The 27755-nt window shown below is 49.3% G+C and overlaps 1 protein-coding gene across 1 annotated transcript in view; it reads right to left on the bottom strand.

Moving 5' to 3' along the window:
* Positions 1–27755, bottom strand: part of SLC35F3 (solute carrier family 35 member F3) — a 289172-nt gene that overhangs the window by 63701 nt on the left and 197716 nt on the right. The window contains exon 3 of the mRNA XM_024738159.1: positions 17300–17624. Within this exon, the coding sequence (XP_024593927.1) occupies positions 17300–17624 (325 nt within the window). The remainder of the gene's footprint in view (positions 1–17299; positions 17625–27755) is intronic.

Here is a 27755-nt window from a genome sequence, read left to right as displayed (position 1 = left end):
TATTGGTCAAATAACACCATTCCTCGTTATTTCCTTCACCTCTTGAGCAATGAAATTACTCTAAAGAAGGTCAAAGGTTTATGAGAGGACCAGAGTTTAGCTCAACGAGGCATCCAGCAGTGGTCAAGAATAACCCATTCTTCTTGCATGTTCCAGTTGGAATTTGCTGGCACTGTCATCGCTACAAAGCAGGATTCATCTCTGGCCTCCCTCTGCTGGGGACCATGTCCCAGCTACTCTGCTCTCTGCCTCTGCTTCTGTCTCAACCAAACGCTCTCTCTACCAACTGCCACATATTACACCTCTTTTTAATTAAGAGTTCCATCCATTTCTCCTTCTTCTATTTGGAATAATTATTTCAAAACTTATCTTCAAAAACATACTTCTTAGAATGCTAGTACATGCGTTACGTTCAGTAGAGAAAGGGCTTGATAATTCGCTGTGTTGGGAGACAGCCCGTGTTGTATGTCACGTGTAAGGTCCCAGAGCATGTTAACACTTTAAGGACCGAGAATTTCTGGAGTAAACACTATGCATTTCACAAGTGGATTTGCCCACGGAAGCTTAATTAACACCCTGCACTCCTCACATTCGGGGAACACATTTTGGGGGATGCAGCCTCAAGAGAAGAAGCACCCAGGTCTGCCTGAGTCCCTCTGCTGGGCACACCTGTGACAGCAATTATCTACCTGGGCTAAAGTGTCAAGGTCACTTACGAACTGTAACCCGGTTAGAGGAGCAGCGATTCTTGAATCTTGTTTTCTATATAGCATTTCCCTGTGTGATTTTCTTTGAACCAGAAGAAAGTATTTCTCTGCTAAACATCCCCAAACCAAAAACTAACTAGCCAACCAATCAACCAAACCAATCAACTGACCAACCGACCAACTAACCAACCTATCAAACAACAAAGTTTAAAACCATTGTTATGGGACTTCCCTGGTGGTCCAGTGATTAGCACTCCGCACTTTTACTGCAGGGGTCTCAGGCTGGATCCCTGATCGGGGAACCAAGAATCCCACATGCCTTGCAGCACGGCCAAAAAAACAGAGAGAGAGAGAGAGAGAGAGAGATTTGCCAAAGCTTAAATGGAAATAGATTACTATTAAAAAAAAAAGCCATTATTCTGTCTCCCCCTTCCTCCATCCCCGTCCTTCTCTCTTTGCAGCAAGCAGCACCCAGTATGCTCGTGCCCTTAGCCTTGGAACTGCTTAGTACCTGCGCTCCATCCCACCCACTAAGGTGGTTCCACACCTTAGTCTGCTGCCCCATGAACTCTGCCAGGTCTTGGACTCGGCTGTGGTTTTCCCTTCTTCGAGGCCACCATATCCTGCCATGTCTGTCGCATTTCTGGTGGCCCCCCAGACTCCTGGGACAGCGCACGGTCTGGCCTTATCACTCACCTGTACCATCTGACCTGAGCACACATGGCAGCCAACAAAGGCTCCCAGCTCTCAGAGCTCTCGGTCCACAGAGCCACAAGGACACTCCGCTCTGCTGTCTTGGATGCTTCTGGGAGCAAATTCCTAGTCACGCTTTAACCCATCACACGGCTGTTTTTGTCTTACGTGTGGCTTTAGTTAATGAGAGTTTTTCTGGCAGCTCAGTGCATAAGAGGACGTGACTTGAGTTATAAATTCCTATGTTGGCAAGGGCCTGTAACACTGCAGTCCTTACATTATTTGCATAAAAACAATCCACATCTTTAGCAGGGGAAAAATCAGTATAGAAAAAGGTAGCAAGGAGATACCTGGACGGTAAACACATCATGTGTCTGTTCTTGTAATTCAGCAGTTCCAGAGTAGTTTTACCCTCTGTGAATCAGTTATTATCACTTTTATTAGCCTTCTCTACCCGGGGTGATATTATTTTCTGCTTTACTGATAAGGGTGCTAATTCTCAAAGACAGAAGACGGCGGCGGAAATCTGGGGTGAAGCTGGAGCAGAATCTGACCTGGAGATGCCCCAGGTGCCCGGATGGGCTGGGCAGTGGTCTGGCCACGCTCACCGGCTTCAGGAGGATAGCAGGGCTCTGACGCCTCCCCCAGGTCAGGGGACAGAGGTGCCTTGAGGCCCTGCTGCCTCCCTGATAGAATTCTCCTCCAGAGTCACGTCCTTTGCCACCCCTCCCCAAGCCTCTGGCCTGCGTTCTGTAGCCCAGACACACCTTTTTCTGACAGAGGGAGGCCACCACCCTCCCCCATGCCCCACACTGGCTTTAGATGCTGTGTATTCTCCAAAGGTGGTGGCAACAAAGCTTCCATCCCATGCACTCTTCCTCCAGGGATCTCACCGTCCTCCAGCTGAGGGGTGGGGTCCATGTTCCCTTTGAAACTGGGCGGGCTTGTGACAGAAAAAGTACAGCGGAAAGGTCACTGTGGCTTCCGGGGCTAAGTCCTAAAAGGAATGAGATCCCTTTTCCCTGGGACACTCACTGTCGGGGCTCTGAGTCATCATGAACACAGTCTGACTCTCCTGGGCTACCATGTCGTGGGGAAGCCCAGGTCACCCGAAGAGGCCAGGTGTAGGTGCTCAGGTTGACAGCCCCAGCAGAGGTAGCAGGTGACAGCCAGCATCAACCACCAGACCTGGAGGGGAGACCCCCAGAGGATTATAGCCCCAGCTACCGAGTTACCCACCCAGCAAATCTTCCCAGTGGAGGCTTCTGACATCACGGAGCAGGGAAGACCCATCCCTCGTGCCCTGTCAGAATTCCTCACCCAAGACCATAACGAAAGGGGTGCTGGTGCCATGAAGTTTGGGGGTAGCTCGTTAAACTGCAACAGTAACTGGAACAGACGTCAAATCTCAAATCTCACAGCTGGTTATAATGTCTGCAAGACGTTTAAGACCCTGAATACACAAATCCTCTAAATTCCTCTGTTCTGGGATGCAACGAGCGTGTAGTTTTAAAAGAATGTGAAATTCTAGCCAGTAAAAAGGCCACATTGAACTTACATGAGGATGGGTGTTTACTCTGGCTTTAATCAGACAGTTAAAGGGGCATCCGCTGAACTGGAAGTGCCCTAATTTCAGACCTAATTTCCAAAGAGTGGCCGATAATCAAACACTTCTTTATCTAAAACTGTTTCATCATTAAAGAGCTCTTTCAGAATGGGGTCAGTGTATCATTCTGGCTGGGAAGGGAACGGCTTGCTGTAAGGATAGAGGGTGTCTCCCAGAGCTGCCGCCTAGCAAAGCGCCTTCCGAGAGCTGGTCTCAGCACCTGCTCTGCCAGTGAATATGAGGGTGATGATACTGACACCGCCCACGTGATTATTTCTTCCTCCCCCTCCTGCCCTCCCTCCTACCAGCACCTGTTCTGTGTCTGCTCTGTGCCAGACCCTGAGCTAGGTGCTAGAGATACACAGGGGAGACCCTCCCCTTGTGTTTAGGTGGTGCCATTTTCTGTCCAGGTACACTTTTACAATTTTTATTATATTGGGAATAAAAATAAAACCCCATGGAAGCTCCTGGGTAGTGAGGATGCCCAAGAGCACGTTGTGGAGGAAGTAGGTTTTCAGATGGACCGCAACTCTGCGGGTTGGGGTAGAAGGACGGGGACTGTACTAATTAGCATATTGGCTGCTGTGTCTACCCCGCTAATCTGGAGGCTGAACACAACAGAAGTTCAGTTCTGAGTCACGGTATTGGAAGACAGGCAGTGTTTTACCACTTGGCGCTTCTCCTATTTGCTTCGCCAAAAGTGTACGCACATCATGCTGTTTCTACCCTTGGCATTTCAAAAACAGACCACAGGATACGGGTCCCATTCCATCCAGGTTGAAGAAGATGAAGGCTGATCTTGGTCACTGACACCAGCGACGTGGAGATCACCGGTGGTTTTGCCATGATCCATTTCCACCGAGCGGTGGGGATGGAAGTAGTGGTGGGGATGAAAAGTCGTGTGTTCAAGAAAAGAACCCAGGAAGAAAAAACGGAGACAGCAAGTAGAGACAGCTCTTTTGAGGTGTCTTTTGTTCTGCTTTAACCTCAGTCACTTAAAATCTCATCACATTCGGGAACCAGAGGCTCTGCCATCTTTGGGAACCTGGGAATCCCGTGTGTGCGGCCAGTGGAGCAGAGAAGAGGAGGGTGGGCGATGCCTGCCTGGCCCTAATCTGTCTTGCTTGACACCCCCAAGTGGTCTCTGGGAGGAAGTCACTTGGCCCAACACAGAAGCCAAGGGAGGCTGGGAGATATAGTCCCTGGCTGGACACCCCCTCTTGGCAATAACCCCACAATATGGTAGGAAGAGTAGGGATCTCGTCATGGATTTCCCCATCTCTGCTGCAGGATGACTGCAAAGTTCTCCATGGTGCCAGCGCACTACGGAATGCCAGGGGCTTGGCTGCCCCCGAGAGCTGGGGGCTTGCCCAGGAAGCTTGCCCAGCTCCATCCCTCCTCTCTAGGGGAGATCTACGAAGCCTCACAAGCCCCCCAAGAGGATTCTGTAAAATGCATGTGTACACATGCCTCTCAGTGCACCTTGTTAATTCCCCCTGCTCTCTACATGGGAGAAAACATCTTCACCAAGAAACAAGGGCTCTCTCCGAGCTGGACTTAAACATACCAACTGTGATCTAACTTTCATGAAACCAAACACTTGAAAAATAACCAATAAAGCATTGAAAAGACCCAATCCCCCCAACTTTAATCCATAATAAAATATTAACAAGCCAGTCTCCATCCTGCAGGTGGAGCATCTAAAGCCCATCACTGAAAAATTTCACTTCCATTTCCCACCTCCCTGCAGAGAAACACACAGCAAAATATTCCACATAATGGTTCTAATATGTTCCTGCAATGAGGGAGCTTTAGTTTCCAGTGCTTTTAATTTCGTTTATGTTATAAATTAATAATGTATGTATGGTAGAGAGTAACTCATTAAACGTTAAGTGTCACGGAGTCAGGCACTTAGATAAGAAAAGCGAGAAAGGATCTAAGCACATATATCATTTTGTTTCCTCTCTACTTGAAGTAGAAAACAGCTGAGGAGGTAAATGTAATGACTATGATTCTATTTTAAAATATCCAGGAAGCACGAGAATAGAATTTGCATAAACATCGAAAAGGCAATCAGATTTGTCATCTTTTGTGACAAACTCAACTAGATGGTATGGGGTGTGGCCATCAAACCAATATGCTGCTTCAATGACACAGAGCTTGCCAGGGCCAGGTTCACGGGCTCTGAGGCACAGGAGACCCACCAACAGCTGGGGTCTCTCTTAGAACATGACGGCCCAGGCTGGGAAATGCATCTGAAGGGTCTCAGGGACCCTCAGCTGGAGACCCACCCCCTGCCCCTCGCCAAGATTTCAGGTCCAGACCTGGGTGATGGGTGGAGGGGAAGATTGGCCTGAGGGAGCCTGGTCTGCTCTGGCTCATGCTTGAAGTAGATAACACATGTTTTGAGAGTTCACTGGTGATCCAGTGGTTAGGACTCTGCGCTTTCACCGCCGAGGGCCCAGGTTCAATCCCTGGTCAGGGAACTAAGATCCCGTAAGGTGTGGCAAGGCCAAAAAAAAAAAGAAAATGTGATTTGGTGAAGGGAGGACTGACTCTCTGAAGCACTTGGCATAGACACTGGCTATATAAGGGAATGTGATTGGATTTTGCTAGGGGGTGGGGGAAGGAGGGAGTGGGAGTTTGGGGTTAGCAGATGTAAGCTTTTATATATAAGATGGATAAACAACAAGGTCCTAGTGTATAGCACAGAGACCTGTATTCAATATCCTATGATAAACCATAACGGAAAAGAATATTTTAAAAAATGTAAAAAAAATGTAGAACCACAAAAGAAAACAAAAAAATCAGGCATAACAATTTCTTGTGATCGCTCTCTCCACAGACTCCCGATTCCTTAGCTGAGGAAGGCCTATGTGGAATGTAATATAATGAAATAACGTAGGAGAGAATGCACGTACCAAAAAGTCCCTTTGCTCTGTGGCTCAGTTAGAAATGAAATTGCTCAGAGAAATATGTATGTGCAGTAAGGCTGTTAAGGCAGAGTATGCAAATTAACGATCACCACCATAGGGGTCACTGTTTCAGCAGTGGGAGGCACCGTGACCACTATTAATTCAGTACCAACCAACAGCCAAGTTCAGACAAGTACCCCCAAATCTTGCAGCCAGCCTGTGGAAATAGGCAGTATTGGCCCATTCTTAAGTATCAGATCACTGAAGTGAAGGAAAACTTTGGAGTGGTGCAGATTTGTGAGCAGTAGATTTGGGAACCTGAATCAGCTGGACTCCAATGCCCCCACCATGTGGCCTCGTTCTTCTCTGCATCCTTGGTGTCTGGTACGAGTGTCACACTAGTAGGTATGCAAATGCTGTATGGGGCGGGAAGCGGGGTGAAGGCTGTGGAAGCCATTATAATGGCTGTTCCCATGTCAGGAGTGACCACTCCAATTTAGCTCTGAGTTGTATACAATCAAGGCTAGAGTGGTGCCCGTGGAAGAAAAATGACACGATAAGGCGTGCCTGCTTTAACGTTCTGCACTGTCCCAGCATTTCCGCTCCCGTTTTCTTTTTTAGCTTTCAAAACACCAAAAAGAACATCAAGAGCTTGACAGGACATTGCTTTCTAGACATATGAATCACCTCGCATTTCTGGCTTGCTTTCAGCTCATTCTAGAATGACACATGGCATGTACCACATGAGTTCTCTGCCCTTTTCCTGGCAAACTTGTCTCAAAGCTCACTTCTGCCAAGAAATGCCCCCTTCCCAACAGCCCAAAAGAATGACAAGGCAAGAAGCTGCCCTCTCTACTGTGGGCTCCACACCAGTTACATGACTTTCTCATGAGGCGAAAGACTCAGTCATGCGTGGTTGGAATGTTCTCCATCACCATCATTATCATCACCATCATCATCACCATCACCGTCGTCACCATCACCATCGTCATTACTATCACCAACGCCATCATCACCATCATCGTCACCATTACCAACATCACCATGACCACCATCACCATCATCACCATCCTCAGATTCATCACCATCACCATCACCATCATCTTGGAGTCAACCAAAGATGGGTAGCCAACCTCTGGACCAAGCAAGGTTTGGGGCTTTATAGGCACTATCATATTTAATTCTGTTCAGTTCAAACACAAGATCTCTGCAGAAACTGGGAAAGCCCGGAAGAAGGGAAATGCCAATTGCAACACTCAGATGTAGGTATTAGGGTCTCCACTTTATGGATAAGGAGTGAGGCTTAGAGCTTTTAGTGACTAAGCTCTGGCAACAGAGCCAAATGAAGGCAAAGCTGGGTTTCAAACGTGAGCTGACTGGTGGCAAGCCTGCCTTCTTATCATCTGATCACAGTGCCCCAAGCAAGGGCTGGCAGCATTCTCCTCGCCCGCACCACCACCCCCGCCCCCGTCATCTATCCTGCCCAGGCACCACCTCCGCGTTCCTTCCTATGAGGAAGAGTTTTGACCGTTTCTTCCCTGCTAGCATTTCTGGAGAGGTCTGGGGTTGGAAGGAACAAAGGTCTCACGCCCTTTCTCTGAGCATCTGTGGCCTCTTTAGTATGGATTAGATTAGCATGGATGATTTGGATTAGAGAGCTGTCAAAGTCCCTTTTTCATCTTTGGGATCTCTATGCAGATATCTTCTTCCCAAATGTAGTGAGATTTTAAAATTCCAATGCACCTATGAGCTGATTTGCTAGTCTTGATTCTCCGATTAGGAAGCACATGGAAAGTAAAAAATGGCTCAACGTGAGCTGGTGGGATGGGCGGGGTCTGTGCCTCCTAGTCACACCAGTGGCATCCCCTCTTCCTGTAGCCCATGCGCATCTGCACATGCCCCTCTGCACCTTCCCGCACGCCACGCACAGGAGCCCTTTTCCATCGCCTGACCTGTGCAATGTTAACTGCCCCTCAGGACCCGCTGGCTGAAGGATCCCCCTCTGGGATCTGGGGATCCCCTGCTCTCCACCTCTTATGCCACTGCAACACCGATCTTGCAAAGGTTCACAGGGACCGTGGTGATTTGTGCTAAAACTGTTACTAAATCTCTTGTAAATAAGCGCAGCCTAGGGTAACTTGACCCTCAAAGAGCCACAACCACCCTGATAGGGCACTTATCTCAGTGGCTGGCATTCTTCAAGCCCACAAACAGATCACTGGAACCGACCTTTGGCAAAATTTCAATGAAACTGCGTGGGGAAACCACATGGCTGCAGCTGAATTAGACCTGCTCTGAAATTACAAGGGTGCATTAGCATAACCCTTAAGGTGCTGCACTGCAAAGATCCATCCTTGATATCTGTTCAAGGATGGACAGAGAGCTCAGGTAACTGGGGGCTGAACGGTGGCTGAAGTACCTGAGAACAGAGGAGACTGGGAGTTAATATGACACTTCCTATTTGCCTGAGTGAAAGCTGAAGAGTTACTCGTAGAATGTTCTGGACTCATCTTTGTGGGTGTGTGGCTGTCACTGAACTTCCCTGGGATGAGGCCAGCAGCTGTTGAACTGAGATGTGGAGGTGGGACGGGCGTGACATCCACGGGGAAACTACAAGTACCGTGATGACAGGACGGAGCAGCGGGGACCTGGCGTAAATGTGCGAGGTCAGCGTCACCACCTAGGGCACAGGACTGATGCTCTGTGTTTCGTGTCTCCACTGACGCATCCTTGAATATTTCAATTGCTGTCTTAAGACAGGCAGAGACTACGTAAGCCTTTGTCAGCCACCCTCATCTCATTTCTGCCTTGGCTGACACTGGGACCCATGATGATGTCTTATGACATCCTACTTAGATTCAGAGCATTGACTATGGGCCGTCCTGTGGCTGTACCACAGGTTCTGATGCTCAGGTGGCTGTGTGTGTGTGTGTGTGTGTGTGTGTGTGTGTGTGTCTGTGTTTAGTATAGTTGATTTATAATGCCGTGTTAGTTTCAGGTATACAGCACAGTGATTCAGTTACACACACACACACACACACACACACACACACACACACACACACACATTTTTTCTCTTTCAGATTCTTTTCCCTTACAGGTTATTTTAAAATATTGAGTCTAGTTCCCTGTGCTCTACAGTAGGTCCTTGTTAGTTACCTATTTTTTATACAGTAGTTTGTGTCTGTTAATGCCAACCTCCTAATGTATCCCTTTCTCCCTCTCCCCGTTCCCCTTGAAGACCTTTATGCATAATTACCATTATTTACCAGCAAACAGAAAACACTGGCCCAGTGAACAACTGCGGTTCCCAAATACTTTGCCCATTTCTTTTAAACCAGTTACAAAAACAAACAACAACATCAACTGCAAGGGCTCCGGATGCAGCTTGCTGCTCCTCGGGGGGCTGATTCTTGGAAATAAGACAGGAAACAAGAAGGCTACGAGTTAGGAGGAAGGGAAAAGGCAAAGAGATGGCTGAGCCCAGGAAACGCCTCTGTCCCTGGGCCTGAGGCTGGTGGCCACACAGGGCTCTTGGACCCCATGGAGGCCATGCTGGTGAGACCTCCTTGCCACTGGACTCCTGTATCCTGTGCTCTAAGTGGGGCTTAACCCTTGGGCTCCGGACATCTCGAGGGCAGGGTCCTGTAGCGCATGTTCAGAGGTGACAGTCATAAGTGTACATTACTGTAGCAATGAATAAAGAATGAATGAATGAGTGAGTAACGGGGGCTAACCCAGGCTTTTGGGTATGGACGGGGTGAGGAGATGCTGGTATAACCACAAGCGCCTTCAGAAGGACAGACAGACAGGTCCCCAGCCTGACATCAATGTTTCTCTGCCCAGCACCTCCACTCCAGCCCTGCCCCATCTTTCTTCACAGCACTCAGCACCCTCTGACCTACTGTATTCTAGTTGTTTGCTGTTTGTCTCCCCACTAAAAGGTAAGCTCCATGAAGGCGGGAATTTTCATTTGCTTGGGTCACTGCTGTTTCCCTAGCACCTAAAACAGTGCCTGAGGGACTTCCCTGGTGGCACAGTGGTTAAGAATCCACCTGCCAATGCAGGGGACATGGGTTCGAGCCTTGGTCACATGCTGCAGAGCAACTAAGCCCATGTGCCACAACGACCGAGCCTGCGCTCTACAGCCCGCGAGCCACAACTACTGAACCCACGAGCCACAACTACTGAAGCCCACGTGCCTAGAGCCCGTGCTCCGCAACAAGAGAAGCCACTGCAATGAGAAGCCCGCGCACCACAACGAAGAGTAGCCCCCGTTCGCCGCAACTAGAGAAAGCCCACATGCGGCAGCGAAGACCCAACACAGCCATAAATAAATATTTATTTATTTAAAAAATAATTAAAAAATAAAGTAATGCCTGACATACAGAAAACCCTTGGCAGATTTTGTGGAATGAGTGAAGGGCTATCTCTAGCTTCTTAGAATGGAGGGTCCCTGTGGACTTGTTTACAGAGCGCCCTCACCCTCTGCAGAACAACTGTTGATGGCAGCAACGGGCCAGAGCACGTCCAGGGCTCAGGGAAGAAAAAGCAAGTAAGGGGTCCCATCAGCTCACATCAGCTAGGAGGCCCGACAGTGCCAGGAGGGCAGGGCGTGCTGGGGCATCGCTATTTTCGGCGGCCTCAGCCATGCGTTCATACTCACATCGGGCCTGAAAAACATGTACTGGTGTTTCCCAGAAAGGAGATTTCCCTCGCCAATTTCCAGAATGCTTGAGTTGAGTGAGAAAATAACCACTGAAATGCTTTTCACCAACACAGGAGTTTGCTTTCAACTGAAGAAGTAGCTGACAATTCAAAGCAAGAGACCTGGCCTCGTAATACTTCAAGGTCTACACTCAAAACAAAGAAACAAACAAAAACCCAAAATACTGAGTCATTCTACCTCTGACGTGAAACAGGCACACGTTCTGTAACCAGTTATGTGATTGGCACTCTCCCGCTTTTGAAAGCAGCTCTGATTACATCAGTCCTGGATTCAAAAACTTTCCGAGGCTCCCACTGCCTGGGGAATAAAGCCCCAGCCCCTTAAGCCAGCACCCACAGGGCCCCCCATCCCGGCCTCTGACTGTTCAGTCCCGCACTCCACTTGGCCCTGTCCTCAAATCCAAGCTGCAGCCCAGCCAGTCTGCCCCACTGTTGCCTGCCATTACACCCCATTCTGTTTTTCATACAGGTCTCTCTCCCACTTGGATGTGAGCTCCTAAGGTCGGGAACAACATCTGTGTCACTCACACGTGCCCACATGCCCCCGCGAATGAAAAGTGCCACCTGCCACACCAGTAAACAAAGGATGTTGCCGCCATCGAGCCATCACATTACGGCTACCCCGACGGTGAGCCCTGAGGGAACTCAGGATGGAAACAGGACGCTGGCCCCGGATAGCTGAGGTGCATATCCAAGGGATGATTTCTGTGAGCGCACTCTTGCATCTTCCCATACACAGGAAAGCGCTGAATTCCTTAACTTTGAGATATCTGGTTTTCTTTAATTAACAGTAATCTTCCGATGTTCCGACGACCTGGTCTTTGTTGCAAAAACTCCTGTATATCCTGGCTCCCCGCTTACCTCTTCGGAACAGTCCCTCAGAGCGATCTGAGAGGCTGTGTCCCGGGCTTAAGCCCTCAGAATGTCCACTGAATAAAACATAACTCTCAACTTTTAGGTTGTGCGTTTTTTTCAGGCGACACCCCGACACACAGACATCAAGCCCATGCCTGTTCTACGGGCCCGGCCTCCGTGTGCCCTCAACCGAGGGATGGTGGCACTGCTGAAGGTCCAGTCTGATGGCTTCTCTGCCCCCCACTCCCACCGCCTGCCCACATTCGCACCAGAAGCCAACCTTCTCCGCATATGCGTGTAGGAGTCAGGGGGTCTGCTGCCGCCTGCCCTTCCGCTCCTCTGCGGCTCTCCACCCACTTTCCACCCCCCATCAGAGCTTCCCATGTGCCGTGCTCTCTCAGCCTCTGTGCCATTCCCACGCTACTCTACCTGCCTGGGACTCAGCGCCTACAGGACCATCTGCTTGTCTTCCAAGAGACTGCTCCTCGGTCATTTCCTCTAAGAACCCTTTCCGCCTGTCCCAGGAGCCGTGCACCTGGGCCTCTCCCCTGGGCCCCCTGCACACACCCTCACCTTGCCTGGCTATCTGACTCCCTTACCGGGCTGCGGGCTCCTTGAAGACAAGGACCAGCTATGCTTCTATCCCTGAGAAGAGGTGCAATAACCATTTCCAGAAGGAGTGAGCCTCCAGACTGTGACCGCTCTGCTCTGCTCCTTAGACTCTGAAAGTTTCAGCGGCGAGACCCCTTATGGATCCCGCGGAAGTCTGAGCCGCTACGAACACACAGCCGGCCCTCGGGGGATTGAAGACAAACGAGTGGCATCAAAACTGCCCTTTCTTGGCTCAGAACGTCTGCAGGCGTTTCTGAAACGGAATCAACTGGCTAGCTTCCAGAAGCCTGGAACTACAAAAGACCGAGGGAAACATCTGTCACCACTGTATCGTTCGTTCACTTCTCTGGCAGCCGCAGGAGAGCAGAAGCTTCTAGTGTTTGCTCATGAAAAGAGGTCAGTACTGGGAGAAGTTCCTGGAAGGCTTTCTGACAAGCCGGCAAGTGCCCCACATCTGCTCTGGCTGATTTCTGCTGGCCGTGGCAGCCCTGGGATCCGAGACGCTGTCCTCCTGTCCCAGGGTCAAAGGGGCTGGGAGGCTGTGTGTCATCACACCTGCCCTTGACAGTCTCCCCAGGGCCATGAACCTGACACGGCCTCCCCTGTGTGCCTCCCTCTGGCGCCTGGCTTTGCACAGACTCCTGGGAGCTGAACCCCCTTTCAGGTCACGCCTACAGTTTCTGCAGCGCCCACACGCATCTCTGTGGCCAGAGCCCTCCCTGGGTCCTGGACACTACTGCTTCCTCAGGGCATCCCTGAGACTGGCTGTCAGTGAGAAACAGGGAAGGTGAGGGAGGGGTGTTGATGGTCTGAGGAAAGAGAAGAGCTCACTTTACTCCCAGAGGTCTGGGGTGGTGTCGCTGGGGAGACCACAGGCTTGAGGCTGAAAACCCAGGACAGCTGGGCTTGAGAGGCTTTCACATGCACACTCTCATTCCTGACAACAGTGCCCCATCACCCCTGATCATTCCAGAATGCCCTGTGCAGCCAACAGACCTGCAAGCTGATTTCTGCAAGGTGTAACACCTGCATGACCCTGCAGGGCTTGGCCACTCCCTGTAAGACCCACCCCTGCAGTTTAAACAGGCCACCATGAGGCTGCCGATGAACTGACCAGCAGCTGCCTCGTACCCCGTGGAGAATATCACAATAGGGTTTCTGGCATTTTTATGGCATCTCACAGCCCTTACGGCACTTGCACGTACGGGGTCTCATACGATCACACGACAACCTTTTGTGCTGGGCGGTGCGTGTGTCATCACCCTCTGTTTACAAACGAGCATCTGAGGCTCCCGGAGCTTAAAAGACTTGCCCATGGAGCCTCCCCTCCCTTGCAAGTGGCACCGGACTAGGACTCAAAACAGCCCTGGGGCCCGAAGCCAGTCACTCATGGTACGGTGAGTCCTGCTTCCTACTTGCTTGGGCAGATCAGCAACCTTTTAAAAACCGTGCAGCTGAGACTCAACAACTCCAGGGCCTTTACAGCCCAAGCCCAGCCCGTGGGTCAGCAGCATTAGCATCTCCTGGAATCTCCTTAGGAAAGCAAAGCCTCGGGTCCACACAGACCTACGGAATCATCGTCGGCTCTTCAACAAGATCTCGGAGACGCCTAGGGTTTGAGGAGCTCCGTGTGAGGCACCACATGCTTTCCTCCCTGTGCTTTAGGTGACTCTTCTAGCTTCACGTTGGGGAAGTAGCCTCGGTGGGGAGGGCTCAGAGAAAAGAAACTTCTACCTGATTGCTTCTTGAAAACCACAAGAAAAGCTGGCTTATTGGGCCAGCTTCCCTCTCTGAAAATGGTCTCTACCTTTTCCCTTTTCTCCCCAGCTCCCTGCTACAACACTTTCACCCAGAGACACATCTCCTCAGTTGACTCTCCATCTTCTCCATTCACCTTGATACAAGCACAAACATGGAAGATGTGATTTCAGTTTGCCTTGACTTCTGCGATTCCTAAAGTCTGTTTAAAGAACTCCCAATTCCATAGGGGATGAAAAGGTACAAATTACTGATACCAAGCAGGACCCTGTGGGGCTCCTGGGCACAAAAGCCTTTCTGTGTCCCCCATTTGTTGATTACAGGAAATAGGCTTCATTCAGCCTCCAAGACCTTCCCTGAGTTCCAAGGGGCAGGTTCAGACCGTTGCAAATTAGGGAAGGGAGGGGATACACAGACAAGAGAGAAACAGTCAAGAAACAATAGCGCAGCCTTGGGGCAGGGTCTGGGTTCCCCCTCAAGGGATACACAGAACAGTATCTTTGAGCTGTTTTGCAGACACTGAAACCCTCACCAGGTGGAAGAAGTTAACTGTTTGCTGCCCACAAGCACGTACACCCCAGACTGGTTGGAACCAGAAGGTTGATGATGCAGACTCCCGCTTACCTCACCACCAACCAATCAGAGGAAGGTCCACGAGCTGATCACACCCTCTTTGAACCATTGCTATAAAACTCCTCACTACTCCCTCCAGGTCGGGACACACAGTTTTGACGGCATTAGCCCGCTGTGTCCCCCTTTGCCTGGCAAAGCAATAAAGCTCTTCTTTTCTCCTTCACCCAAAATTCTGTCTCTGAGATTCAGTTCGGTGTTGGGGTACAGATGCCTGATTCGGCTTCACTACTAGGTATAAAACAAGCTACAAGGATACATGGTACGATACAGGGAATATAGCCAATATCTTATAACAACTATAAATGGAGTATAACCTTTAAAAATGGTGGATCACTATATCGTACACCTGCACCTTACATAATACTGTACATCGACTATACTTCAATTAAAAAAAAACCCGCCAAAAAAAAAAAGAACTCCCAGTTTGAGTTGTGACACAGTGACACATTTTTCTCTCCTTTTTTGGAGAAAGAATGCCCCTTCACTCCTCCAGTGGTGTGCATGGCTTAACCGACATACCCAAAAATTGGTTGCTAAATTAGCAGCTCTGTTTAGCCACAGGGAGAACACGGTTTACAATCAGAAAGATTTTTTTAAGTGGTGAGCTAAGCTTTATTACAGACATTGGGCAAGGTTTTAACTGGCTTCTCTAATCAAGTGATGCTTTTGCCCCCTGCCCCCCACTGTTCTCCAGTTGACACACCAGTCACCATCATCCTCTCATGATTCTTCCCAGATACTTTTTACAGGAAGACAATAAGCTTCCTTATCAAGGAAATCAAGGAAGTCAAGGTGTGATGTCTTTCGATGTTTAATGTGCTTCAATGACCTTTCATTTTTTCCTCCCTTGACCTTCTTCCAACTTCGTTGGTAAGAGAGCTTCGTTCCTTCTGCGTTGTCTTCAGCACAACTGGTTAATGGTGCCAGGCCTGCCCTAAGTGGCCAGCAATGCTAGTCTGGTCCCAAGGTAAGTGTCACGTTGAGGATACATCTTTAGGGCAGTAGAGGGTCCTGCTCCTCAGGGCAGGCCCTCTTTGAGCTGCCATGTTTGAAGGAAGCAGCGAAAGACCATTTCATCTTCCCTCCAGTAATTCTCCATCAAGAAAGGGCACATGGGCTCACTTTATGAGAGGCAGCAGCAAAATATCCTACTCCGTTTCAAGAAAGGCAAACTCCTAATTACAAACTAAGTACACTCAGGGCTCCTTTACTGTTAAATACATCATTTACCGAATACTTGTTTTTCTCTGGGACTAAAAGCAGGCCGTTACTTCTCCCTTGCCTTTGGGACAATCTGGGGCCCTGTCAACGTTCCTAAACCGATTTGTTTCAGCCTGCTTTCCGCTGCTGCTCAGAAGAGGCACATCAAGTGTCTCTTGAGCAATTTCTGCCTGGTCCATAAAGCCACCTGTTTAAGTCAACGCTGGCAATGCCCCAGGCCTGGGCAACGGTTCCAGGCTCCAGGCTGCCACGTGCTTTGTTTTGAGAATCCCCTCTGAGTCCCCTCCACCACGGGGACCTGTGACGCCGGTCTTGTGACTCAACCTGAGCTCCAGCAGTGCCTCTTCTTCTAGAATGAGCGCTCTGACTTACAACTTTTAAAGGAGCCGGTCCAAATTCCCTCCGAACACTACACCTCCATGTCTACAGTGACAAAACGGTAGAATCTCAGAAAAAATTCGGATCGGAGTGTAACCTCCATTCCCAAACCTCCTTGCTCCTTGGACCCAATGACGTTTTTAGCTAGCTTGCAACTTCTAAGGGTAACTTTTCAGAATGCGGCTGAAGTCTGAAGCAGATGGTAAATGGGACGTGGTGATTGTATGCGGGGGGTGCTTGGTGGGGTGGCGGTAGAGTGGGGAAGAAGGCGGTACTGAAAGAGTAATACAGCCCTCAGCTTTCAAATTTTTTCCCACCTCTGGGGCTGACGAAAGATACATTCCCAGGGCCTATCTGGTCACCTTGGCCAGCATGCTTTCCCTGGGGTTTTTTTTTTCTGAGTAGATCTGATTTGGGCCAACAGTGGGTCCTTGATGTAGCCACAGAAGACCTCAGCTTTGGGTGACCATGAGATCCAGGGACTGGCACAGATGGGACCCCGAGGCCAACACTGACCGTCTGACTCCCAAGGAGGCTGGGGGAGCCCTGCTGTACGTTGTGGCAGAGGGCTGGTGTCAGGGTTTCTGTCCTCTTTTAAAGGGAGGTCATATCAATGAGGAAATACCGTGAGATCATATCAACGAGAAAATACAGTCAACAGAGCTCAAAGAGTACCTTGACTATGACGACCCCGTGGGTCTGCCAGATGTTCAGACCCATGCAACCACATAACCAAAGGAGGAGAAGGCTTGGGTTGGAGAGGAGAGGAGAAATCTTCACCACGAACATCGCCACGTGGGAAGGTAAGTTACAGGAAGCAGCCGGGTCCCCTGGCTCCATGGACCTGTCCCCAGCCCAGTCTGAGGAGGGATAAAAGAGCTACAGAGCTTTCCCATTTCTACCCTTTCTGGGCACCTACCACAGCACACCTCCGGAAGATGCTGCCTTCTCCTGTCTAATATAAAGCAGTTCCTAGCGTTGAGGGGCTCGAGGCAGAGGAAAGGTGTTACCACTCTGAGGGGAGAGAATGCCGAGCCTGGAACCTCACTAAGACAGCAGGTGACACGGTGACTTCTCACCACGGTGCCCACTGGCCCCTCCCAGTGACCGCCACTAGGGCAGCCCGGTAGCATCAGCGATTGGGAGAGGAGCCCAGCGCCGGGCCGGCATCCTGGCATCCCAGAGCCACCTACCTGTATCTCTGCTTCACCGACTGTTTCTCTGCCGACTTGCAGACGTGGCCCGCGTAGTACAACGGGAAGAATAAAAAGTTCCAGTTGGTGGCAAACCATGTCAGGGTGAAGGGAGCATCGAACTTCCTGAAGGTCAGCTTGGCGAGCTGGGTGGCACCGGCCCAGGAGGAACACACGCACAGCACCACTGCCACGCCCCAGAAGATCTTCTTGAGCTGCGCCTGAGAACATCTCCAGCAGCGAGGGCTCGGTCTCCCGCCCGTGTCGGTCCCCACCGGCGCCTGGGCCTCTGCCGGGCCCGGGGGGTCCCGGGGGCGCTCCTCCCCTGGGGGAAGAGAGGGGCACGGTTAACCGGGGCCTCCACACGTCCACCGTGGCCAGGAGCAAGAGAGCAACCAACTGTCATTGTCATGGCCAGCCACCCGGGGGAGGGGAGGGGAGATGGGGATAGGGGCGTGGACGCAGCTTCCTGAAACAAAACTTAAAGACATTTTCAGTGGTTTCCTTCTCCTCTAGAATCTGGACCCTCAAAAGATGGTGCATGGCTGGCAGCAGCAGGACCATCCCCAGCCTGTTGGCAATGGAGAATCTCAGGAACCCGGGCGTCAGAATCTTTACTTCGAGAGGTGCTCTCTGGGCCCGTCTGGAGAAGGGGAAGCATTTCTCCAGAACACACGGAGTGGCTCAAATAGTTCACCAAGTGTCAGCTCACACGGAGTGATGTGCTACCCGGCCTGGGCAGTGCTAGGGGCTGCGGATTCCCCCCTGAGGAGGTCATAGGTCTTGACCTCTAAAAGCTCCCAGGACATCGAGAGAAGCTCCTCCCTGCCTGTTACTTAAGGGCAGGGATGCCAAGAGTCTCATCTTCTTTTCCACGGAGAGCCAAAAAAGATCTGTCTCTCTCATTTCTCTATTTGCTCTTACTGACTTCCAGCTGATGGCCGTCAGTCCCACTTTGAAGTGTTACTTAAAAACCACAGCCTCGGGCAGCTGGTGCTGTGCAAGGCCTCAGACGCTCCATTTGAGAATTGTGTGACTCCTGGAAACCAGGCTACAGGCCAGAGCATGGCTGTGCAGCAGCACCGTTCCCACAGACCATGAGAAGGGTGGAAAAGGCGTTATTTTCCACTGTTTGGTTTTCATTCATGATTGTGTGCAGGTCAGTCCTCTGGAAATTTAAACAGAGCTGTAACTTGTATCAGATGTGACCGTGGATGGATGTGAATTTCCAGGGGACGGCCTACTTGCCTTTTATATGTTCAGCCAGGCACTTAGCTGAATGAGGGCACACAGTGTAGGGGTACACGAGATGGGTACAAAATATAATGGCGTCAAATGTACTCTATGGATTTTGTTTAAATTTAGCAGTAAGTTAAATAGCTCTAATACCATGAAACCAAGTTTTATACGTCATACTGTCTGGAATATAATAATCCTACGAGGAAAAATCCTGATTCAAGGTAGCCTATTATATAGGGATTAGCTAATCCTATCATTAATTGACAGGTCTGGTTTTATCTTTTTTCTTTTTTTGGCCTCACCTCGTGGCTTGTGGGATCTTAGTTCCCCGACCAGGGATTGAACCCGGCCTTTGGCAGTGAAAGCGCTGAGTCCCAACCACTAGACCACCAGGGAATTCCCTGGTTGTATCTCTTTTAGCCAAAGGTCATCCTAAGCCTTCGTGGCTGGCCAAGGAGAGATAATGTCTTTACTGACCCAAAATCCTTGACCCCATCTGTACTGTGCTTCTTTGCCTGCTTTATTAATATTTAATCTCCCTCTTCCTCTTTCTTTCCATGTGTGTATATACCTGAGTCAGAAAGCCCTTGGAAAACCAAATGGCTGACCACCTCTGAACTTCCAACAAGTTGTCGGTTTCTGGCATGGGCTGCAGGGCAGGGAGAAGCAGAGGGGGCAAAAGCAAGGCAGATTCCTCCCCTTTTGTTTGATGCCCTCCCACCAGGACGTCTTGATTTTGTTCACAAGGAATCCCTACAACTTATGGCAAATTCATTTTCAGACAGAAGCATGCACGTTTCAATTTATACACTGGTTCTCTGACATTTAGTGTGAGCCTCTGCAACCCTTCACTACTGGGATAATTTTCAAGCAGTGTTGTGGGTTGGCAGATTCCTCGACTACCAGCATCAACTGTCAGAAAGTCCTACTGAAAAGATAATTACGGAGATGAAAAAAAAGTCCGCCTAGAAAGGCAATGCAGTTTCACGGTACTAACTGGCCATTTAAGAAGGGAGTCTGGAGGAGGTTGAAAAAAATTCAGGCTCACGGCGTGTTTTTTCATCTAGCTTTGCATTGTGGCAGATTAAGTTTTAAAACGTAAAGGATGAAGCGAAGACTGATGCTATGTTGCTGTTATAATGAAAGAGAAAAAATCACCAAATCATGTAAGATTGTACCGTTCAAATGCTTTTACAGATTTGGATAAAAGAAGTTATTCTCTAACTTTGTAAGCTCTCTGGCTTATTTGACCAGGGGAATACTGACAATACACAAACAAAATAAAGACATTTTGCGCTCTATTATTTAAAAATAAGATAGAACGATGTTTCCCAAAGTGTAATGCAGTTAACAGGTATTATAAGAAAAAAAGGATCCCACGATCAGAAAAGCTTGGGAAACACCAGGTAAGCCGGACGGGTTCCTTTGCTGTAGGAGTATTCAGGGCTAATGGATGTGGTGGATTTCCAAAAGGCAGCTAGAGAATGTGTGCTTCCCATATTATCTAAATGTAACACCTGTGATAGGACTGGGGTCCCCTGGAACACACTTTGGGAAACACTGGACTAGACCCATAAAGAATCAGAGGTATCCAAACCTAATTCATTGCAAACTTTCCATTTCACCACACCGAGTCTCTTACAGTAATAATCACTTATCAATTTCAATACCCGCTCATTCCTGATAATTCTTTTAAACTAGACCTACTTCATGTAAACTAAAAATATTCTTTACAGAACCTTTAGTAAAGTACTGCATGGAATAAATAAAAAGCAATGCACTGTATACTAATCTTAGTACCCAGAGATATCGCTGGACATTTTGCTGCACTTTGCCCAGTCTTTTTGTATCTTTGCACGAAACACACACACACACACACACACACACACACACAGCAAAACTGGGAGCATACTGTATTTTCGGCCAGCAGTCATTTACCCTGATGCATAAGAGCATGGACTTTATAAATCTCACAGGGCTCTGTATAGTACGACGCAGCCTAGGAGCATTTCAATCCGCTAGGAAGTTGCCATGAAGTCTCCATCTGCCATGTGCCAAGAACTCTGGGCGGTCAATAAATAAATACAAAACATGATTACGTCCTGCTCTTCAGGAACTTACAGTCTATCCGGGAGTGACAAAATGGATCTATGAAAGAATTACAGAACAACTACAAATGGAGTGATTTGACTGTAACACAAATGCTAAAGACAGCGCAACCAGTGTGGGCTGTGATCACAGCAAGAAGAGCCGGAGAAAGCGGAAGCTTGGCCTGGGCCTTGCAGTATAGAAAGGATGAGGAACAAGAGGAGCAAAGTTCAGGGTCAGGAACACGCCTGGTCTGCCCCAGGAGCGGTGAGGAAGGTGGTGAGATCTGAAATCCACCGTTTCCTTGGCCCACTGTGATGCTCAATCTTGCTTTGGTCAGACACGCAGTAGGAGAAGTTGCCAGGCTGGTGGAAGGACTTCAGCAAATTCAGATTTTGGAATTTACATTCTCTAGGAAGTATGCCCCAGTGTCCATAACAAACAGATAAAATTAGTTGAAGCATAGGTATAGAATGACATAATAAATTTGGTTAGCAGACGCGTTTATTCTCCGCGATTTGAAACGCAACAAATGCATCCCACCCTACCACTCTCAAGGTCATTTTCAACAAGCTGTCCAACTGATGCTCATATTTCAGAGAGAAGGAATTACACTGGGGCGGGGGGGATGGGGGCAGAATATCCACTCTCAAAAGCCTCTCATGTTTTCCCGTGCAAGAAACTTTGGTTTACTTTCTCTCCCCTCCTAAATTAACAAGTCGAGGGATTCCTCTGTGCCTGGTATCTCTCTTGTATCACGCCTGAAAGAGGCAGTACAGAGTGCCTCGAAGAAATCAGTACTGAATGAGCCTCACGCTGTGTCCTGTCCCAGCTCCTCTGACTCTTATCACACAACTAGAAATACTGTTTATGTCAGCCTCACTCACTAACATCCCCTCCCCACTAACAACCCCTCTACTTATGATCTTGAACTTTCCATCTTAACCTTGCACTTGAGCCAAGAGTTCTGGGCTCAGCGCAAAGTAGATTATATTCTCTGGCCCAATGGTTGTGCTGACAGATGCGGTCACTGCTGCCTCTAAAGGCTTAGTTTACGCCACTTAATTCACTCGGAAGCGCTGGGGGACAGGCGGGCTCTCCCCAGTTCTATTGCCAGAGCTGCCTCCACTGAGCATTTTGGAGAAAGGTGTGTGTGTGTGTGTGTGTGTGTGTGTGTGTGTGCGTGTTTAAGGGGAGTGTTCTCCAGCATACAATGTATACTCCACGGCGTGCCAAGATATAACCGTACCTGTGCGTGAACTTCCATCCTGAACTCTGTTCAGAGTCAGGCAATTTACTGAAACCATGTATTAGTCCTACCTGCAGAATCACACCTGATACTCCTCTCCTACCAGGAATCTATAAAACATATGCACTCTTCGGTCAAGCAGTACCTAGAGGCAATGTCTGCTCAGCGGAAGGAAACTCTAGGTGCTAATGGGTGAGCTGGAGGTCTGGTTTAGCCACTAACTCATTCTGGGACCCAGGCAAGTCCTCTGTCTCACGAGCTGTCCATTGCTTTCTGCTGAGCAAATGATGAACTGGGGGCTTTTTAAGTTTATTTAGTGAAAGCCATTTCTCCAATGAGAAAGCTAGAACAATTGGAAAATTCACTCACTCTCAACTTCGAGTTCCCATAAAATGGCTCTTGCAAACCGCCAAGAGAACACAAATGTTTCTTTTTCGAGGTCCCCTGAGAATAGGGAGACCCTTGGTGACGCTCTCTGAAGAAGTGTCCAGGAAGTTTTGCACTTAGAAAGTGCAAGAGTCATGTCTTAGGGATGAGGGACCCAGCGCTGGGCTCAAAGACCACCCACTGGCTGGCCTGGTCCCAGCCTCCTGAAAGCAGAGAGATAGCATTGTGTAGAGACCAGGAGAAGACACCTCCCAATGGCACCTCCATCAGTAAGATCTACACAGTTAATTTTTCACAGCTTTTTTTTTTTTTTTTTTTTTTGCAGTACGCGGGCCTCTCACTGTTGTGGCCTCTCCCATTGCGGAGCACAGGCTCCGGATGCACAGGCTCAGCGGCCATGGCTCACGGGCCCAGCCGCTCCGCGGCATGTGGGATCCTCCTGGACTGGGGCATGAACCCGTGTCCCCTGCATAGGCAGGCGGACTCTCAGCCACTGCGCCACCAGGGAAGCCCCTCAAAGCTTTTTTGAGGCTTAATGTTCATAACCATAAAATTCACTTGTTTCAGGATTGCAATTCATGATCCTCAGTAAATCTACAGAATCGTGAAACTGTATCACCACCGTCCAGTCTTAGAATATCTCCATCACCACAAAATGGGTCCTCATGCACATCCGTAGCTGCTCCCCCTTCCCCCCCACCTCAACCCCAGCCAACCACAAATCTGCTTTCCATGTGTACAGATTTCCCTCCTTTGTATATTTCATATGACTTCGTAAACTTTCACATCTGACTTCTTTCACTTAGCATAATGTATTTGGGGTTCCTCCATGGCATACATAGCATGCGTCAGGAGTTCATTCTTTTTACGTCTGGGTAGTAGTCTATAAGGATATTCCATATTTTGTTTTTATTTTTAACTTATTTTTGGCTGCGTTGGGCCTTCATTGCTGCACACGGGCTTTCTCTAGTTGCGGCGAGTGGGGGCTACTCTTCGTTGCGGTGCGAGGGGTTCTCATCACAGTGGGCGGAGCAGGGCTCTAGGGGAGCAGGCTTCAGTAGTTGCGGCACGAGGGCTCAGTAGTTGTGGCTCGTGGGCTCTAGAGCGCAGGCTCCATAGTTGTGGCGCACGGGCTTAGTTGCTCCGCGGCATGTGGGATCTTCCCTGACTAGGGCTCGAACCTGTGTCCCCTGCGTTGGCAGGCGGATTCTTAATCACTGCGCCACCAGGGAAGTCCCATATTTTGTTTATCCAGTCATCAGTTGATGGACAGGGGTATAGTTTCCAGTTTTTTGGCCACTGTGAATAAGGCTGCTATGAACACTCATATATAAGTCTTTGTGTGGATATGTTTTCGCTTCTCTTGGGTGGACTAGTTAAATTTTTAGGCCACTCAGCCAACAAACATTTATTGACACCTACTGTGGGGCATAAGGCAGACACCCCCTTCCCTAGGAGAGCTTGCTCAGCCTGAGTGGAGGGGCTTACAATGTCCACGTCATAGATGGTTCTGTGTCTCCAAATCCAACCCAAACAAACACAGTTGACGGCTGCTCTGGGAATACAGCCACCACCCTTTTATTTTTCTGGATTGCCCAGGGGAAGAGAGCTTGATGAACAATTTTCCCATTTGTTGATCACTGATGCATATACCCGTTCAGGGCCCAGCCACCCAACTAAATAGCTTTTATAAAATCAGGAGCTTGGAAGAAAGCTTTTGTTTATGGCCATTTGCAAGTGTAATTCATCTCCCAAAAATGCAGTTCGGGTTCTGTTTATCTCATCTACTCATTAAATACTTGCTCAGTGAATTTATGGGTGATTGTTTTTTCTCAGGCAGTGATTTGGAGGAAAGGGAAGAAAAGGCTGTCTTGTGTATCAGGCCACCATGGGCCCTGGGTGTCCCCAAAGCAATCCTGATTTTACATATCCCGACCAATGATGTCCACCTGTAGTTGCCAGACCATCTGTTTGGATTCTTGGACTTTGGGTCATAAAATGTTCCCACTATTCATACATGTTGAGGCCTTAGCCGTGCTCCTAACTGGCACTTGTCCCTGGGAAAAGATAGAATCCACAGATAATTAAACTTGACTCTGAGTAAGGGAGAAGAAGGAGGGCACAGGGAAGTAAAAGACAAGTGACAGTTATTTTTTTATTTTTTTAGGCCGTGACACGTGGCTTGCAGGATCTTAGTTCCCCAACCAGGGAACTGAACCTGGGCCCACAGCAGTGAAAGCGCCAAGTATTAACCACTGGGTGGCCAGGGAATCCCCCAAGTGCCAGTTAAACACACAGCATATATGCCATGTTCTCTGCCAGGAGATTATATACCTTTTTTTAAAAACCTTTCTTAATGTTGGAGTGTGACTATCCTTGCTTTGTGGATGGGACAGCTGAGGGTCTGACAGTTACTCTCCCAAGGTCACAGACTAGTGAGGGGCTGAATGCAGTTCCAAGCATCTGTCTGACTCCAAAGCAACCAGAGGAATGCAGAGCATCCTTAGTCTTCCCTTTGGAAGTTGATCAGGGCCATGGTGCTGAACACCCCAGTCAGAACTGCTGATCACTGAAGAGGGACTTCAAGATTCCAAGAGGACAGACGTGGTTTTTAAATTTGGAACATCCTGAGTATGTATGGAACTCTGGGCTGGGACTCACCAGCACGGAATGAGGGCTGTTATGAGATGAGTGTCTGTGTACCTCCCTCAGTTTATGTGCTAAGACTGTAACCTCCGGTATGGCTGTATTTGCAAATGGAGCCTCAAGGATATAATGAAGGTTAAATGAGGTCATAAGGGTGGGGCCCTGATCTGATAGGGTTGGTGGACTTATATTCTCCTGTCTTCTCTTTGTGCACATAGAGGGGAAGCATGTGAGGGCACAGCAAGGAGGTGGCCATCTACAAACCAGGAAAAGAGTCCCCACCAGAAACCAAATTTTCCCATACCTTGATCTTGGACTTCCAGCCTGCAGAACTGTGAGAAAATAAATGTCTGTTAAGTCATCCAAGCTGCGGTACTTTGTCATGGCAACCTTAGCAGACTGACCTGAGGGTATTACAGAAGGGACTGTGCTGTGTTTGTGAAGGTGTGAGGTACAGACCGAGAGCTGTCACTGTGCTGGACAGGGTGTGGTGACGAGCTGTGGATGACTATTTACTGTGATAACCCCTTAGGAGAAGAAATAATTCCCATATCATAGCCAAGAGAAGACTAGAACGGCATGCAATGTGCGATCCTAGATCGGATCCTAGAACAGAAAAAGGACATATGGTTAAAAACCAAAGAAACCCAAATAAAGTATGAACTTTAGTTAATAAGAATGCGTCAATATTGGTTCATTAATTGTGACAAATGTACCATACTGAGAGAAGATGTTAATAATAGAGGAAACTGGGTGTGAAGTAGTTAACAACTCTTTGCAGTGTCTCTGCAACTTTTCTGTAAGTCTAAACTATTCTAAAATGAAAGATATATTAAAAAAAAGAAAGAAAGAACTGCCGCAGATGACGAGATTAGAAATATCAGGTACTACCTTCTATTTGTCTGCCTTCTCTGAATTGCGTAAGTCTTTGTTGTCATTCCTGGAGATCAGTGTGTAGAGATCGAAGAAAACCTGGCGGCTGCAAAGTTGTTTTTAAAAACCCAAATTCTTTCCCTGGTGTGGATACAGAATTGGGAGGTGAATGAAGGCTGCTTTTTGCGGGGTGGAGTGGGATGATCGGAGGTTTGTCCGAGATTCCCCGGAAGTTCCACCCGGCTGCAGAGCTAGTCTGAATCAGGCCTAGATCTGGTCCACTCTCCTGCCATCACCACCACTCTAGTGAACAGACACTTGTACCGGCCTTTCTGCCCCACTCCTCACATCCTTAGAGGTCCCCGAATAACTCCCAATGTCCAAATCACAGTGCCTCTTGCAGTGGATTTAAGACAACTCTGGAATGTTCACAGCCCAAGGCGCACGTGAGAACGTGACTGGATACGGGTAAGCTTGAAATAATGCCCTTTGCGCCTTGAGGGAGGGAAGAGGCCACTTGGGAGGGGAGCAAGGGCCTGTTTGGACCCGTGGTCTGAAGACACCTGGGCTGGAGGGGATCAGTTTTAATCCCCGTGCCTGCCAGTCGTGGCCTGTTCAGCCTCCCGAAGTCTCACCGTTTCCACCACCTGCCCGGGCACATGACACCTCTGTACACAGCAGACACTCACCAGGGACCGATCAGGAGATATTCCAGCGCTGCTGGTGACCTGCACACAAACACCGACACAAGCACACCCCCCTCTTCTCTGCCATTTCTATTTATCAGAGGATATGCCCTCACATCCATGTGGTGGGAATCTGGCTGCCATGTCTCACGGGGAGAGCGGGGCTCGGCAGCACGGCCCCCCAGGAAGCAAGGGGTGCGTGGAGCCTTCCCCCCTGGAGGGGAGCAGGGGAACAAGGGTGATATTTTAACTGGTGGCCTGGGGGGTTCCACAACTCATCTTGATGCACAAAGCATTGTCTTCTAATACATCCTGTTCTCAGTGGAGTCGTGTAACGTACATCTGTAAGGCAGGACTGAGCTTGCGTGAGGTATGACAGGTGTCGTCCTCAGCGTCACTCCTCCCCGAGGGCAGGCCCTCTGCGTGGGCTGAGGGTGATGGGCTGAGCGCATCCCGGGCAGAGAGGCTTTGCTGTGGAAACGCCTGGGCCAGCCCCAGGCAAAGCTGAGAAGTGGCATGTTCCTCTCTGGGATCTTTCTAGACGGCTTTTTGTACCCCCGTCATCGGGGGGGGGGGGGGCCGCTGTCTGGAGTCCTGTGCTTTCCTGCTGCTGAAGAGTCACAGAATCTAAGTGCTCACCTAGCTGGCCTTTCCTCTTCCTGCTCCAATGCCAAATCCCACCCCTGAAACACACACACACACACACACACACACACACACGCACACATGCACACGCGTGTGCACACACACGCCAAATTTCTGACTTGTCCTGGGTCTAATTCCCTCAGAACTCTGCTCTCTGGTTCGAGCTAGTAAAGGGTTTAATCAAATAAACCAAGCTCTGGTGATGAGTAAGCTACCTCCTAGACTCATAGACTGTTCCTGCTGAAAGAGCCGATGGAAGATCTACTCTAATCCCCTTTCTTTTCAGAAAAGAGAAGCCTGGGCTCCAGGAGGTGAGGAGACACGTCCCATACACGAATCAGCTAGTGGCGGAGCAGGACACAAAGAGTGTCCCGCCCCCAGGCGGGGATCTTCCCCTGCACGCTCCCCCCAAGTGACACGGTGTCTTCACCAGTGAGAACGGGTCACTCGCCTAAAAGGCTTTTAAGAACTACATCTCTTCTTGCCTCTCCCATACAGCTCCTGCGAACACTGTCCCACCTCTGTGAGCCTTCCATCCATCACTTCTGGGAGACAGTGCCACTTCATACATGACAAAGAAGATCCAAGTCAGCAGCGCAGGTCCCCGGCTTCCCTCCCCCGCAGCCCACATTTCTCTATGTCT

Source organism: Neophocaena asiaeorientalis, unplaced genomic scaffold (genome assembly GCF_003031525.2).
Source record: "Neophocaena asiaeorientalis asiaeorientalis breed wild unplaced genomic scaffold, Neophocaena_asiaeorientalis_V1.1 scaffold436, whole genome shotgun sequence".
In the NCBI taxonomy this organism is placed as follows: domain Eukaryota; kingdom Metazoa; phylum Chordata; class Mammalia; order Artiodactyla; family Phocoenidae; genus Neophocaena; species Neophocaena asiaeorientalis.
This window is presented reverse-complemented; position numbering and strand designations above follow the sequence as displayed.